The following is a 15,994-nucleotide window of genomic DNA, read 5'->3' on the forward strand; positions in this document are numbered from 1 at the left end:
AAGCTAAATACAATTCCATTTAAAAACTTACTGTACCGGTGGGCAGGAAAGTTGGTCATTATGATGGGTGAATGAGACAATAGCTCGAGGATCGTATTATTAAACAGACTTACCGATCACTGTACCTGTACACAGCCCATCTGTAAATAGCATACCCAACTACCTCATCCCCATACTGTTATTTATTTTTTTGCTCTTTTGCACCCCAGTATCTCTACTTGCACATCATCATGTGCACATCTATCACTCCAGTGTTAATGCTAAATTGTAATTATTTCACCACTATGGCCTATTTATTGCCTTACCTCCCTAACCTTACTACATTTGCACACACTGTACATAGATTTTTCTATTGTGTTATTGACTGTACGTTTGTTTATCCCATGTGTAACTCCGTGTTGTTTTGGTCGCACTGCTTTGCTTTATCTTGGCCAGGTCGCAGTTGTAAATGAGAACTTGTTCTCAACTGGCCTACCTGGTTAAATAAAGGTGAAATTAAAAAATACATTAAAATTTTTTAACAGACTTGCCAAACGTGGGTCTGTTGTAGACCCACTTCCTCTCTGCTAACCTCATGTCAAAAATAAAAGTCCCCCAAAATGTATTCCTTTATTGTCCACATGGCATATGTACATGACTTTTATTCTGACATGACGTAAGCAGAATGGAAGTTGGTCAACAAGAGACCCATGTTTGGAAAGTCCTTTTGATAATACGATCCTTTAGATATTTTCTCAAATTAACCCCATCATAATGCCCAATCATCCTGCCCACCGGCATAGTAAATTGAAATGGAATTGTATTTAACTTCTGGCTTCCCACTTACTGTTTTTGTGCAACCCAATACAATTGAGAGAAATGCTAGTGTATGCTAAATACACTCACGTTGCTAAAAGCAGCTAGTCTTGGACATGTTTGTATTTAAAGTACAGAGCAAAAAACAAGATCCTGTTCTTATTTTGATTACCTTTATGTAAACTCGACCTCCTTTCGCAAGGAAGAAACAGGCTAGATATCTGAGCATACATAAACAATGTGCATAAAAGATTAACAGAGGCAAATATTTCAGTTCACAATTACAAAAAAAGCTAACTGCATTAAGTAAAAAACAGTTGTAGTGGTCAAAAATATTATACATTTATCTGTACAATTTAACAATACCTAGAGTGGACCACCGACAGGCCAGTGGCCACCACCAACTCCTCTCACATCCTTTCCCCTTATGATCAGAAATGTCATGTAATCTTGATAAAGTGCACCTGTAAGGTTTTGAAATCAAGAAGCACAAAAAAATGGCTTGTTTTCTTGACACAGATTAATAAACCTAGTTCTGGACTTGAAGGCATTAACATTTTCATTGAAAGTGCTTTTTAGTCAAGGACTTCGCTTAATCTGGTTCGGGGAAACCAGAAAGGTAGGTCAAGACAACACCTGATTTGAGGCAATACCAATTGTTACATATAACAAATCCCCAACAAGAGGACCTTACTATAGGCCTGGATTAAATGGAATGTACATGTCGGTGATCTGGGTGACAAACATAGTCCTCATGAATTATGATATTATAATAAAAAATGTATACGCTACAAATTAAATGACATGCATAGACAGGCATTTTTTTACTTTCAATGAAAATGTATAATTTCATAGCGAGGATTATTTTGCATTTGGGACTAACAAAACCTTAATGGTAAAGGTTCTCAACCTTTCCAGTTCTCATGGAAAATACATTGATTACACTTAGTAGTTGAGTGTCTCGTCCCATTTATCGATTAAGTTATACATCTTTTGACCGTGTGGTCTATAAATGCTTATGAGGTTGTTTTATGCAGTTAAATTGAAAATCATGTGAATATAATCTTACTTTCTTTTTTTTTCTCTCTTTCCATTTTTACAAGCAGAGAGCTCACTTCTTTAACCAGTGACAGAGTTAAAATTGAGTGTTTCATTAACATTTTAATCATTGAATCAAAAATGTAATGTTGAAGCATTGATTAAAAAATATATATTATTTTGTGTGTGAAAAAGCTGTAGTCCCAACAACAAAAACATGAGCTGCTTCATAGTAACTCAACTCTATTCCCATAAAATCCAACACACCGGTCTCTAGTTCTTATTAGAACCAGCCACACAGCCAACAGTAAAAAGTGGAGGGCAAAACAACAAAGTGATTATCTTAAATTGACAGAAGTAGAACAGAGATGAACACCTGTAAACACTACAACAGAGGGGGTAAACCCAGCCCTGCATCCCAATAATTTGTCATTTCTACCAGTGGGCACTGGTGAAATTTTTATTGCAGTCCTTTCTTTAAAATCCATGAAGGGAAGTCGGGAGAAATGACAGGTTGTGATGCAGGGCAGGTCTTGGAGAGCCGCAGGTGTTTTGCTTTCTGTCTCAGCAGCACAGTGCAGTGATGGATTCATTTGATGAGTGGGCCAGTGAGTGGCTGCTACTGGAGAAATACTCTCTGTTCCTTCTTCAGCTCCCAACAGAGACCAGAGTCTAACCGCTCCTGCAATCTGATACCATTACATGTTCATCACTGATTCTCATGATTCCTTCAAACACTTGATAAATTATATCTGGGGTCAAAACCATGATCAATCCTTAGTAAGACAATCTGAATAACATCTCCCCTCCCAACTAGCCCAGTCCTGGAGTCACTGAGCCAGCAAGCAAGCGTTTCATTTTATCCAATTTCACATCATGATTACTTTGATCAAAAAAACACATTTTATAAATTCTACTTCATAAGTCCTGCTAGAACTTTAACATATTTGTATAGACTGGAATGACAAGTACAGAGGTTGTGGTCCGTCCGTAACTCTGTCCAATAACTTTCCCGGAAGTTAGACCTGGCTGCTACTGCCGTGAAGCCACCTTGCCTGGTGTTGCCCAGCCCAGAGTGCCACGGTGGTGAGCCAGGCACGACTGGCACCCCATAACGGGAAGATGAAGGGAGGGAGGGTCAGATGGATGGAGGGGCATGCTGTCCAGTGCTGTTAGGACACCCCACCCAGAGTCAGCACGTCGAAGCAGATGTCACAGACCCTCACAGGCTTGTTCAGGTCAAACTTAATGATGGGGATTTCCTTTATGGAACACTTGTGGCAGAGCAAGCGGCCGCAGTGACGGCTGGGTGGAGACAGGAGAGAAGGAGGGAGACAGGGAGCGGGAAGGAGATGAGTAAGAAGAAAAGAGTGGGGGAGACAGAGCGTTAGGTAATTAAGGTCAACAGGACAGACTCAAATTCAGATATAATATTTGACAAAAACGTTTTAAAACCTTGTGTGAATACTTTGGAAGAGATTTACAAAACAAAAAAAATTTAAATCACATGGAGCTGATTTGCTGGTGTTTTTATAGTCTTATGTCCCCAAAAAATAAATAATACAATCACCCGCGAGTCGCCAGTTGGGGAACCCTGCTATAAAGTATTTGTTTATATTTACATTGTTTACAATGTAAAACATTGGAGTAAAACAAGCTGATATTTTGGCTTCTGAAGTTCAACCAAGCTCACGGAGGCATCAATAGTGCTATATTACTCAAGAATCAATGGCTATACCATTAATTCATTTATAAGTAATTATTTTTTTTTAAAAGTCACAACTGCAGATTGCCCCTTTAAAAGGACTGAAGCAGTCTTTATTAGGAAACAGTTTTTCCTGTTCTTACCAGTGATGTTTTCTTGTGGTGACTCCAAACTTGGCAGCACATTCATAACAGTTTGAGCCATCACACCACGGGGGCTCTTTGGACAACATATCTAAAACACACAAAAGGTAAGGTTACCTGCGTAACCCTGGTTATCTGCGTAACCCTGTTTATCTGTTAATATGAGTGAGATGTATCATGTGGGGTTTGCTAGGACCGCCTACTCTATTGGAAGTACCTATCAAAAGCTTCTCTGTTGTAGACAGACTGGTAGCGCCGAATGAGAAGAGATCCTCACTTCCATAAAAGGAGCCACTTTCCCGCCCTCTGGTTATCCTCAAGCATGCTTCTCTTTCTCACGCTCTTGCAAACAGGAGAATGCGGGATACAGCTCAGTCATTATCAAAGAACCGGAGTTACGCAATTAAGTTATCTTTCAAATGCACGTGGGGATATGGCCTACTCCGGTTTGGCAAAGCATCCTCTCCGAAGCCAGGGTAGTCCCAACATCAGCACCCCTCAGGTCCCAAAACTATAGGAGTATGCACCGAGAAGGTGCAGGGACACAACCCATCGGGGAAAAACATCAAAGTGAGGGAAGCCCAGTACATGCCGCACAAAAACATTGCCCAAGAGGTACATTCGTCTGCAGGAGTGCGCTCTTCAAGGCCCCTCCGAAGGCCATCACCCATGCCATTATAAATAAATATAAATGGTCTCCATGATCCGGCAGGATATAGTCAAAAAGAGAACGATTAGGTTTCCCCATGCCTTGTTGTATAGAGTAGCAGCGCCCTCTGTCGGGAAAACTGGAGCGGTGCATACCAAAACTGGCTAGACTGGCAGTCCGCACCATAGCAGTCAGAGGCAAAAGGCCATAGGCACGGGGGAAAAGAGCCACAGTGGATGGCGAAAGAGATTGCCTTACTGCTCCATGTGTCGGTGAGACCGGAGGGAGTGCTGACATGCAGACTTCTGCCACTGGCTGAAAACCTGAGAAGGCGCTGGGGGGAGAGCTTGAGGGAGGCAGGCACTCGGGGGAGGACACACAAAGTGCATCTACTCCATTCTCTCATATAAGCACGGTCATAAAAGTGAGCTTCTGCACAGATACGTTTTTTTTCTTAAAGCAGCTCTGCATCCCCACTGCTGTGAAACTCGGAGTGGAAGGAGTAGCAACCGTTAAACCCAAAGAGAAAGAGGGTAGGGTAGAAAGCCGTAGACCCTGCACACCAGCTTCCTCAGCCACAAGGGCTGCGCCCTAGGTTGGCCGACCCTTACCTTCCTTACAAGGGTTAGAGGGGTGGATCCTTGATGCTGCTGCAGTGTAAAACTGCTTCCCTACAGGTTTGAACTGGTTCAGGGCCCTAGCCTGAGTTTTAGCAGACTGTTGTGTTGCAGAGGATCTCATTCCCCCAAGGCCAGCTCTTTGTTCCCTGCCAGCTGTGAGCAAGATGCAGGAACCAACAGGCTGCCACAGGGGCCCAGGTCTGTGGGGCAGCAGAAGTTGAAGGCTTCGCCACCTTTCTCGCGCATTTCACACTTCTGCCACATGGCGGCAACTTTTGTTGTTGGCTATGACTGATATGTACTTCTGGAGGCTGTGCTATTAGGCACGGAGTGGAGACGGTGCTTGTTGGCGACTAACATTTAACTCACTCAGCCTTGGTTTGAATCTCAAAAAGGCGCAGAGGGCACAACTGAACGTTATGTGAACCATACCAGACAGCCAAGTGGTAAAGCCAGCCTTGCCCCGTTAGCTAGCTGTTTCAAGCCATCTCGTGGACCGGATCACCACCTAGCAGGGCCGGCTCATTAAGCACAACGCAATCAATGCTAGGCAAACTAAATACCAGTGCTAAGCTAGCAATTGCCAGACTGGTTAGCTAGCTGGTGTTAGCAGTGAGGACTAGTAGACTGGCCATGCACAGGCCGATACTCAGTAAAATCTCACTCGCAGGACTTGTTAGAGAATTTCCCATTGCAGGGGCCATAACTCTGGTGGAAAAGCACTGCATAACCGGGTTGTGTGTAATAGTCAACGCTTAGCCATGAGGCTTTCGGTGTTGCTAGCTAGTGTTCACTCACCTAGCTGGTGAATGGCCGAGCTAGCCAGAACCATGTTAGCCAAAGACAACCGAGTGAATAGCGTTGTTTCTTCGGGTTTGAGAGTCTCTTTTTACCATAGGACTGTAAGGTGTTGCTGGTCAGTTTAGCCAATGAAAGCGAGTGAACATTAGGTGTACTAAAACGAGAGAAGCAAGCTTATCAGCATTGCTGCAAATTAGCCTTGACAGGCGTGAGCTACTTCATTAGATGCCTCGCGGCTAATGGCTAGCTGAAGTGAGCACTATGTATGAATGCTATAGCCGTGAGGCTAGTGTAGGCGTTAGCTAGCTAGCAACCACCTTGTGAGGCTAAGGGTAATCTACAGCTAGTATAGCGCTATCCGAAAGGAACAGCATGGGTGCATTGTTCGAAATCGGCCTGAAAATCTCCACAACCATAATGCCGTGAAACTAAACCAGTCAGTCGAGTCAACACAAAAGAGTGAACATAGGTTGTACTAAACAAGAGAAGGTAGCTAGCAATGCCACCATGTTGCAGGTAGGGTATTCTAGTGAGGTTAGCTTACCTCTCAGCGAGCTAGCCATCTTAGCCTTGCAGCGTGGGCTAACAGTCTCAATAGCTAGCCATGAGACAGAAGTAGAAAAGGAATTTCTACATGAAAAAAAAACCCTTAAGGTTAAACCAGCGATATCAATCAGCGATATCCTTCACGGTTATCTTGTAAGCAGATTAAGAAGGCAAACAGGTATCCAGCCGATATGAGGAGAGCTAGAGTAGTGAGGAAGAGAAGCAATAAAAAACAGAGGGTGGGAGAGTGGCTCTTTTTGATAGGTATTCCCAAGAGAGAAGGCAGTCCTAGCGATACATTGAAACGAGTATTTGAAAGCGAACATAATGACAATTGCACCCCTTCTTCTTAAAAAGACCTATTAAAATTGTACAGACCGTGACGATCATGATTAATGCATAGATCAAAAGATCAAATAAACACTTCTCTATGCTTAACTACTATATAACTACTGTAAACTACAGACTGTATTCTTATGAACTGTACTCTATGCTGAACTACTGTACAACAAACCAATTGCAATGAATAGCATATCTATTCAAGGAGTACACCAGGACCAAGCGTCTCACCTAGAAGGCGGAAGAGCAGCTGCTTGGTGGCTACTTGGTAGTTGAAGATGTTGATTCCCTGGTTGTTGTTGAGGCCCATACGAGCTCCAGACCTCACAATGGCACGGCAGAGGTTAGCATTGCCCTTCATGTAGGCCAGCAACAGAACTGAGGAACAAAAATGTTTGATGTTATTCTTTAGAACAGGGGTGTCAAACATATGGCCAGAGGGTGGTTTGAGCAAAACATTTATTTTCTGCCATTGAAATGACTTAAACCATATTGAAACGGTGTATAAATGATAAATGGATCTACCTACATTTATAGTCTTCACTCTGTCCAACTTGCTAAGTGTCATCAAAACAAAAGCTAGACAGTCAGGGAGCATCAAATCCCAAAAGCGAAGGAAAGAGGACTATTTATAGCTCATTTTGACCGTGAGGAAATATAATACATTTTATGTTTGAAACCACTGTTCTAAAGAATAACATCTTAACATCAGTAAGACGAAGAAAGAGGAGAGAGAGCACACCCCCCATCCACATCAACGGGGCTGTAGTGAAGCGGATCGAGAGCTTCAAGTTCCTTGGCATCCACATCAGTAAGGAGTTAACATGGTAGACACACACCCGCACAGTCATTAAGAGGGCATGACAGCGCCTCTTCCCCCACAGAAGGCTGAAAAGATTTGGCATGGGCCCTTAGATCCTAAAGAAGTTCTACAGCTGCACCGTCGAGAGAATCTTGCTTGGCTGCATCACCGCTTGGTATGGAAAATGCACCACCCTCGACTGCAAAGCGCTACAGAGGGTGGTGCAGACAGCCTCTTACATCACTGGGGCAGAGCTCCCTGCCATCTAGGACCTCTATACCAGGCGGTCCAAGTGTAAGATCAGAACAATTGTCAAAGACTCCAGACAACCAAGCAATAGACTGTTGACTTTGCTACTGTCCGGTAAACAGTACCGGACAGCTTGTATCCCCATAAGACTGTTAAAATAGCCATAAGACTATTAAAAATAGTTAAAAAGGTAGAATGTGTAGAAATCGTTAAGAAATGTCCTTGTTGCTAAAATTCTAATAGTTCACCTAATTTCAATTTATGCGACAAAACAAGCAGTCGTGTAGAGAATCATTGTACCATCTAAGCTGCTGTGAAATATATTTTCCATAACCAAAAATATTATATTTTCAGCTGTTTGAAGCTGGTGTACAAAACCGATAGTAAAAGACGCAAAAATGAAACAAGCACGGGAACCATAGAAATAGCGCACATTGAACAGATCTACTGCTTCTTAGACTTGCCTTCATATAAAATGACAAATCAATAAATCACATTCCTATGTGAATTTGGTCGGGTCGCCCAAAAAGTTACATATTGCAGCGTTGATTAATGGTTACCCGGACTATCTGCACTGACCCTATCTTGCAGTGACTATGCACACTAACAAGACTATATACAGTGCCTTCAGAAAGTATTCACACCGCTTGAGTTTTTCCACATTTTGTTGTGTTACAGCATGAATTTAAAACCGATTAAATTGTGTCACTGATCGACACACAATGCTTCATAATCTCAAAGTGGAATTTCTTGATAAATGTGTGAATTGAACCATTTTCTGTCCTTCTAAGCATTCAAAATGTAACGAGTGCTATTGGGTGTCAGGGAAAATGTGTAACGTACATTATTTTCTTTAAGAATGTAGTGAAGTAAAAGTCAAAGTTGTCAAAAATAAATAGTAAAGTACAGATACACCAAAAAACGAATGAAGTAGTACTTTAAAGTATTTTTACTTAAGTACTTTACGCCACTGAATGCCTTTGGACAATAAGTATTCAACCCCTTTGTTATTTTTATTTTACCTTTATTTAACTAGGCAGGTCAGTTAAGAACAAACTCTTATTTTCAATGACGGGCTAGGAACAGTGGGTTAACTGCCTTGTTCAGGGGCAGAACGACAGATTTTGTACCTTGTCAGCTCGGGGATTCAAACTTGCAACCTTTCGGTTACTAGCCCAACGCTCTAACCACTAGGCTACCCTGCCGCCCTGCCTTAGTCTCCAGGTGTGTAAAGCTCTTAGAGACTTATGGGAAAGTTTTCATACATCATTTAAAAAAAACATGTTTTCAATATGCAGGCATGGGCAATTCCAGTCCTCAAGGGCCTGATTGCTGTCAAAGTTTTGCCCCAGCTAACACAGCTGACTCCAATAACCACCTAATCATGATCTTCAGTTTAGAATTCCATTTAATTAAAATCAGCTGTATTTGCTAGGGATGAGAAAAGGTGTGACACCAAATCAGGCACTCGAGGACTGGAGTTGCCCACCCCCTGCACTATTTTTTTTAACTTAGTCTGTAAAAACAACAAGGGGTGTTAACACTTTCTGAAGGCACTGTAAATGTCATAAAAAATGACTTACACAAGTCAGACATTTGAGACTAAGGCAGCTGTTAGTAAGGACAGAAACACTCAACCCAAAGGGCCTTGATCCAGCCAGTCAGATAAAGATTACCTCAGCACCCTGCTCTCCTTCCTACCGGTGTACAGGGCTGGGTGAGATATGGCCTGAAAATCATATCTAGACTTATGGTTGATTCATGATATACATCTCGATTTTAAAAGTTCTCTAAATAAGCTTTGTTGTACAGTCGTGGCCAAAAGTTTTGAGAATGACACAAATATTAATTTTCACAAAGTTTGCTGCTTCAGTTGTCTTTAGATATTTTTGTCAGATGTTACTATGGAATACTGAAGTATAATTACAAGCATTTCATAAGTGTCAAAGGCTTTTATTGACAATTACATGAAGTTGATGCATAGAGTCAATATTTGCAGTGTTGACCTTTCTTTTTCAAGACCTCTGCAATCCGCCCTGGCATGCTGTCAATTAACTTCTGGGCCACATCCTGACTGATGGCAGACCATTCTTGCATAATCAATGCTTGGAGTTTGTCAGAATTTGTGGGTTTTTGTTTGTCCACCCGCCTCTTGAGGATTGACCACAAATTCTCAATGGGATTAAAACCTGTTAGGGCTAGGGGGCAGTATTTACACGGCCGGATAAAAAACGTACCCGATTTAATCTGGTTACTACTCCTGCCCAGTAACTAGAATATGCATATAATTATTGGATTTGGATAGAAAACACCCTAAAGTTTCTAAAACTGTTTGAATGGTGTCTGTGAGTATAACAGAACTCATATGGCAGGCAAAAACCTGAGAAGATTTCATGCAGGAAGTGGCCTTTCTGACAAGGTGTTGTTCTTCTTGTCTCTGTTTATTGAAGACTGAGGATCTTTGCTGTAACGTGACACTTCCTACGGCTCCCATAGGCTCTCAGAGCCCGGGAAAAAGCTGAACGATATCGAGGCAGCCTCTGGCTGAAACACATTATCGCCTTTGACAAGTGGCCGATCAGAGGACAAAGGGCTTAGGCGCGTGCCCGAGTCGACCCCATGCTTTATTTTCTTTCGTCTGTTTACCTAATTGCAGATTCCCGGTCGGAATATTATCGCTTTTTTACGAGAAAAATGGCAGAAAAATTGATTTTAAACAGCGGTTGACATGCTTCGAAGTACGGTAATGAAATATTTAGAAATCTTTTGTCACGAAATGCGCCATGCGCGTGACCCTTATTTACCATTCGGATAGTGTCTTGAACGCACGAACAAAACGCCGCTGTTGGAACATAACTATGGATTATTTGGGACCAAACCAACATTTGTTATTGAAGTAGAAGTCCTGGGAGTGCATTCTGACGAAGAACACCAAAGGTAATCAAACTTTTCTAATAGTAAATCGGAGTTTGGTGAAGGCTAAACTTGCTGGGTGTCTAAATAGCTAGCCCTGTGATGCCGGGCTATCTACTTAGAATATTGCAAAATGTGCTTTCACCGAAAAGCTATTTTAAAATCGGACATATCGAGTGCATAGAGGAGTTCTGTATCTATAATTCTTAAAATAATTGTTATGCTTTTTGTGAACGTTTATCGTGAGTAATTTAGTAAATTGTTAGTAAATTCGCCGGAAGTTTGCGGGGGGGTATGCTAGTTCTGAACGTCACATGCTAATGTAAAAAGCTGGTTTTTGATATAAATATGAACTTGATTGAACAAAACATGCATGTATTGTATAACAATGTCCTAGGGTTGTCATCTGATGAAGATCATCAAAGGTTAGTGCTGCATTTAGCTGTCTTCTGGGTTTATGTGACATTATATGCAAGCTTGAAAAATGGGTGTCTGATTATTTCTGGCTGGGTACTCTGCTGACATAATCTAATGTTTTGCTTTCGTTGTAAAGCCTTTTTGAAATCAGAGTGTGGTTAGATTAACGAGAGTCTTGTCTTTAAAATGCTGTAAAATAGTCATATGTTTGAGAAATTGAAGTAATAGCATTTCTAAGGTATTTGAATAACGCGCCACAGGATTCAACTGGCTGTTACGTAGGTGGGACGATTTGGTGCCACCTACCCTAGAGAGGTTAAGGTCTAGGGAGTTTCCTGGCCATGGACCCAAAATATCGATGTTTTGTTCCCCGAGCCACTTAGTTATCACTTTTGCCTTATGGCAAGGTGCTCCATCATGCTGGAAAAGGCATTGTTCGTCACCAAACTGTTCCTGGATGGTTGGGAGAAGTTGCTCTCGGAGGATGTGTTGGTACCATTCTTTATTCATGGCTGTGTTCTTAGGCAAAATTGTGAGTGAGCCCACTCCCTTGCTGAGAAGCAAACCCACAAATGAACGGTCTCAGGATGCTTTACTGCTGGCATGACACAGGACTGATGGTAGCGCTCACCTTGTCTTCTCCAAACAAACTTTTTTTCCGGATGCCCCAAACAATCGGAATGGGGATTCATCAGAGAAAATGACTTTACCCCAGTCCTCAGCAGTCCAATCCCTGTACGTTTTGCAGAATATCAGTCTGTCCCTGATGTATTTCCTGGAGAGAAGTGGCTTCTTTGCAGCCCTTCTTGACACCAGGCCACCACCAACACTCACACCCGTGTTAACAAGAGAATCACTGACATGATGTCAGCTGGTTCTTTTGTGGCAGTGCTGAAATGCATTGGAAATGTTTTTTTTGGGGATTCAGTTCATTTGCATGGCAAAGAAGGACTTTGTAATTAACTTCTTGTAGCTGGCATTATAGAAAATAAACAGGTCTCAAACAATCTCTCAAGCACAAGCCCATGTGCTAGTCAGTAGCCAGCTAATCTTTATAATTCAAGTTTAGCCAAATTGGATCCATTTGCTAGCTAACAAGGTAGAACAGTTGAATTGTTATGAAAACACTCTTCTGTCCGTCTCCAACTGAATGTAAAGCATGCTACCGTGTGCACTTTGTTCAGATGTTGAAATCTACCTTATTTCTCAGTATGAGAACGAGTTGCCAATTCCTTATATAAATTGTGTTTTATGCTTATTGCACATTTATAAAACAAACTAGACAGCCAATATCACAGTCTTTGGCTAAAATGCTGCCAGCAGTACCGCAATGCTGCGTGCGGCAAACTGAGAATACATTTTCCAGAATCAATGTTCTTAATACTCCTGTTTTAGTAGTTTCTGCTCTGCGTGCAATTTGAGTAGTTGATACATAAAAAAGGTATCATTAGAAAGATTAACTCCTCTATTACAGTAAAATAATGTCTCAAAGTCTTTCGGTGTCCATATGATCGATACTGTTGGACCAAAACTCAAATAGTGAGTTGAAACCGCTTGTCAGAGAGGAAGAAGTGATCTCAATTTTTTTTTATTGTGAGTGGCAGGGGAAGGGGTTTGGTGTGTATGTGTGTAAATGGGAAGGTGTACAGTCACAGCAGAAGGAGCGAAGGAGATGAGACCAAAAAGAAAACAAGTGGACATAAATGCTCATAAAAACAAAAAACTCGATTTTTGCAATACAGGTATCTGGAATATCTCCCTAAAACATTACATTTGAATTAAATGTGATATATTACTCAGTCCTACCTGTGTTCCCTTCATTGTCCGGTTTGTCCAGAGGGTACTCAGGCATACATTCCAAGAACAGTTCAAAGATGGCCGCCGCATTCTCTTTCCCATATTGCCCCAGAACGTGCATTGGTGACTGGCCCCTACAAAACAAACAAAAGCTCAGTGAACAAACACATTAAACCTTTCTCTTTGTCCTTCAACATCTTGATCTTACTTGGTGTTTTTAATGTAAGAGCTTCGGCGAGAAAGATGTCCAATGTATTTTTACATTAAGTAAATCAATTTGAACTGTAAAATTGAACTGAAGTACTGTTGAGAGAGGGAGTGTACCTGAGATTGAAGGCCTCCGCGTCAATGTTGGACTCTGTGAGAAGGGCACGCACGTTATTAAGGCGACCCTGCATTACGGCCAGGTGCAGGGCTGAGGAGAGAAAAGACAGAAGAAAACCTGAGTATTAGCACGAGCTAAACTGAGATGAGAGACAAAGAAACAGTTAAACGAGAGTGCAGGGTAATGGTACTGCATAGTAGAATTTCAAACGAATTCAATTTCAGGAGTTGGAAATTTAATCTAAGCTGAAACAGCCCCATCTACGGTTGTGTCCCAAATGGCACCATCATCTCTACTTCCCTGGTCAAATGTAGTGCACTATATATAGGGAATAGGGTGCCATTTGTGTTACAGCCTACATTACGGCTCAGTCAGTACCGTTGTTGCCATTCTCATCTACAGCAGTGAAGTCCACTCCGTTCTCCAGCAGCACAGAGCAGATAGTAGCAAGGTCCTGCTGGGCTGCCAGGTGTAGAGCTGTCTGTCTGTGTTTGGTCAGCTCATTCACTTTGGCCCCTGCCAGCAGCTGCAATGGACATACAAGAGTCAGATAGGAGTCAAAATCAGACACACAAGCATCTCAGACATGCACACAGACATTGGTTGCATTCCAGGTTGTCTCTTTCACATTTGAGTAGCGTATCTCAGAACAGCATATTAAATGTGGTTCCTGACATTAAACACTTCACAATCTGATCATCTGCACACCATGACTGCAATTATGATGGAACATCCTTGACAGACAATTGGGGCTCTATTTTGCTGGGTTTGGATAATACCACCACACAGTTACAGTATTAAGCCACGGAGCATGTTGATTGGCCAGTGAGTGGTCAAGCCCATGTCACACCTGTAAGTTATTAATGCATCAAAAGCCAGCCCTTTCTTGCCACAGCCAGCTACTGCGCCATTGATTCCCACTGTGCTACAGCGCCACGCAAGAGCGCCAAGATCGACTTAGGCGTGTTAAAATAGAACCCAAAGACACAGGTATTCACACAATAACAGCTTATCACACTGGTGAGAAAGCCGCTTAGTTACTGGTGAGGAGGTAGGGTAGGCATCATTACTAGGTTGCGGACGATGATCTCCGAGCCAGCCTGAACAGCCAGGTGTAGAGGAGTCTGCTTGGCAGCGTCCTGCACCCGGGAGTTCACGTTGGCCTGGACACTGATCAGGAACAGAACACTCTCGATGTCAGAGTTCTGCACCGCCACATGCAAGAAGTTACGCCCTTTGTTGTCCACCTGAGAGGAAAGAGAAGGATGGTGGGGGTTAGACTTCTTCATACACAATGTGTTTGGCGTTAGTAACAAAGTAGGGATGGGCACGGTTATTTAAATATCCGAACGGACGTTAGGATTCGGCCTATTTTAACTCTTTACACTCGTACCTGTATACGGACTCAAAATAGCAGATTTGAAAACTGATAAGCACCTAAATTGGAACACAGTGGCTGTACAGTAACACCTTATACATTATGTCAGAGCTCAAGGTCTCCGCTTCACAGCGAAGTATTGTTTTGACTGACAGCGGATCTGAACTTGAACTCCGCGAGAAAAGAAGTGGCTCCCATCACTCCCGCTAATTGGGCGACATTGGAAATGTTTTGTTGTCGGAGCGAGGGAACTGCTTTAAATAGGACTCAATGTATTTTGAAAGAGGAGGATTATAATAATTACCGCTTTGATGTCAAACAAGCAATCCAAGCACCCCCGTTAGTCCAAATGTGCACTTCACATATCCAGATCATAAAACTCATGTCATACACAGTGTCAATGTTTATGATCACCATGCTTGATGTAAAGCTACAAGATGACATAGGATCATACGTTGGGTTGTTCGGAACAGAATGAGCCTGTTTGTCGTATTGTGAAAAAAATTGGCAGGGAACACGACTTGAATGCACCGGACTATTCTAGGCGCACTTAAATTACGATCGTATTTTGTAACATGTTGGCAATAGAACACCCTTTCAAATGATGGCTCTATCCCGAGAAAGTCTCCAATTTAGTTTAAAATATATATAAAATGTAATATTTATTTAGATTATGCAGATATACCCCCCCAATTATATAATTTGAATAGTGAAATCATTTCAAATGCCCATACCTGTGTATGTCTCTCACCTGTTCGGCAGCCCCGGGCTCTCTCTTGAGGATGGACTCTGCAGCCTTGTTGTTTTTGTGTGTCATGGCGCAGGCAAAGGGGGTCATGCCCAGCCGATCACGCGCGTTCAGACGTATGTCCGGGTGGGATATGAGCTGCTGGATGATGACATTGTGCTGGCTGCTAATGGCAACATGGATAGGCGCTCGGCCCTCTGCGTCCTGGGTAGACAGCTCATATTAGCCACAATAAACGAGGTTTGATGGGACAGACACGAGATACTCCTCACTCACTCATTAAGCATGCTTTTGGATCACAACTCTCAAAGTGGAGGAATCTATTAAAAGTGAGTAGTGGGAGATGCCTGTGCTTAGAGGAGTGACTGCCTGGTGAAACTGACCTGTGGATTGACAGACAGTGAGACTGCATACGCTGAAAAACTGCAGTAGATTGATTGCCTAGGCTCCAGGAGGAATAAAAAACCTAAGTAAGTAAGTGAGACATACCTGTGTGTTGACATTGGCCCCAAACTCCAGAAGGCACTGCACCACCTCCTCCAGCCCCCAGCTGCCTGCCAGATGGAGGGGTGACTGTCCGTCCCTGGCTTCCTCATCCCCCTCTCCGTTAAGACCTGGACGCCGAGGGCTGTTCACATCACAACCACTAGAGGAGAGACAGGGTTAGATTAGACACAGTCATTAGGCACAGATCACACTGGTTAACCATGAAACTACTTCCTCTTGCTG

At 42.5% G+C, this 15,994-nt stretch overlaps 1 protein-coding gene across 1 annotated transcript in view; it reads right to left on the reverse strand.

Moving 5' to 3' along the window:
• Positions 1–951: 951 nt before the first annotated feature.
• The window catches only part of LOC115148449 (rabankyrin-5), a 39,647-nt gene continuing 24,604 nt past the window's right edge, over positions 952–15,994 (reverse strand). The window contains exons 17-25 of the mRNA XM_029690347.1: positions 15,755–15,911; positions 15,269–15,469; positions 14,210–14,386; positions 13,518–13,665; positions 13,139–13,229; positions 12,824–12,948; positions 6,868–7,014; positions 3,682–3,772; positions 952–3,138 (exon numbers count right to left, since the gene is read on the reverse strand). Coding sequence (XP_029546207.1) covers positions 3,006–3,138; positions 3,682–3,772; positions 6,868–7,014; positions 12,824–12,948; positions 13,139–13,229; positions 13,518–13,665; positions 14,210–14,386; positions 15,269–15,469; positions 15,755–15,911 — 1,270 coding nt within the window. The 3' untranslated portion in view covers positions 952–3,005. The remainder of the gene's footprint in view (positions 3,139–3,681; positions 3,773–6,867; positions 7,015–12,823; positions 12,949–13,138; positions 13,230–13,517; positions 13,666–14,209; positions 14,387–15,268; positions 15,470–15,754; positions 15,912–15,994) is intronic.

Source organism: Salmo trutta, chromosome 15 (assembly GCF_901001165.1).
Source record: "Salmo trutta chromosome 15, fSalTru1.1, whole genome shotgun sequence".
Lineage (NCBI taxonomy): Eukaryota > Metazoa > Chordata > Actinopteri > Salmoniformes > Salmonidae > Salmo > Salmo trutta.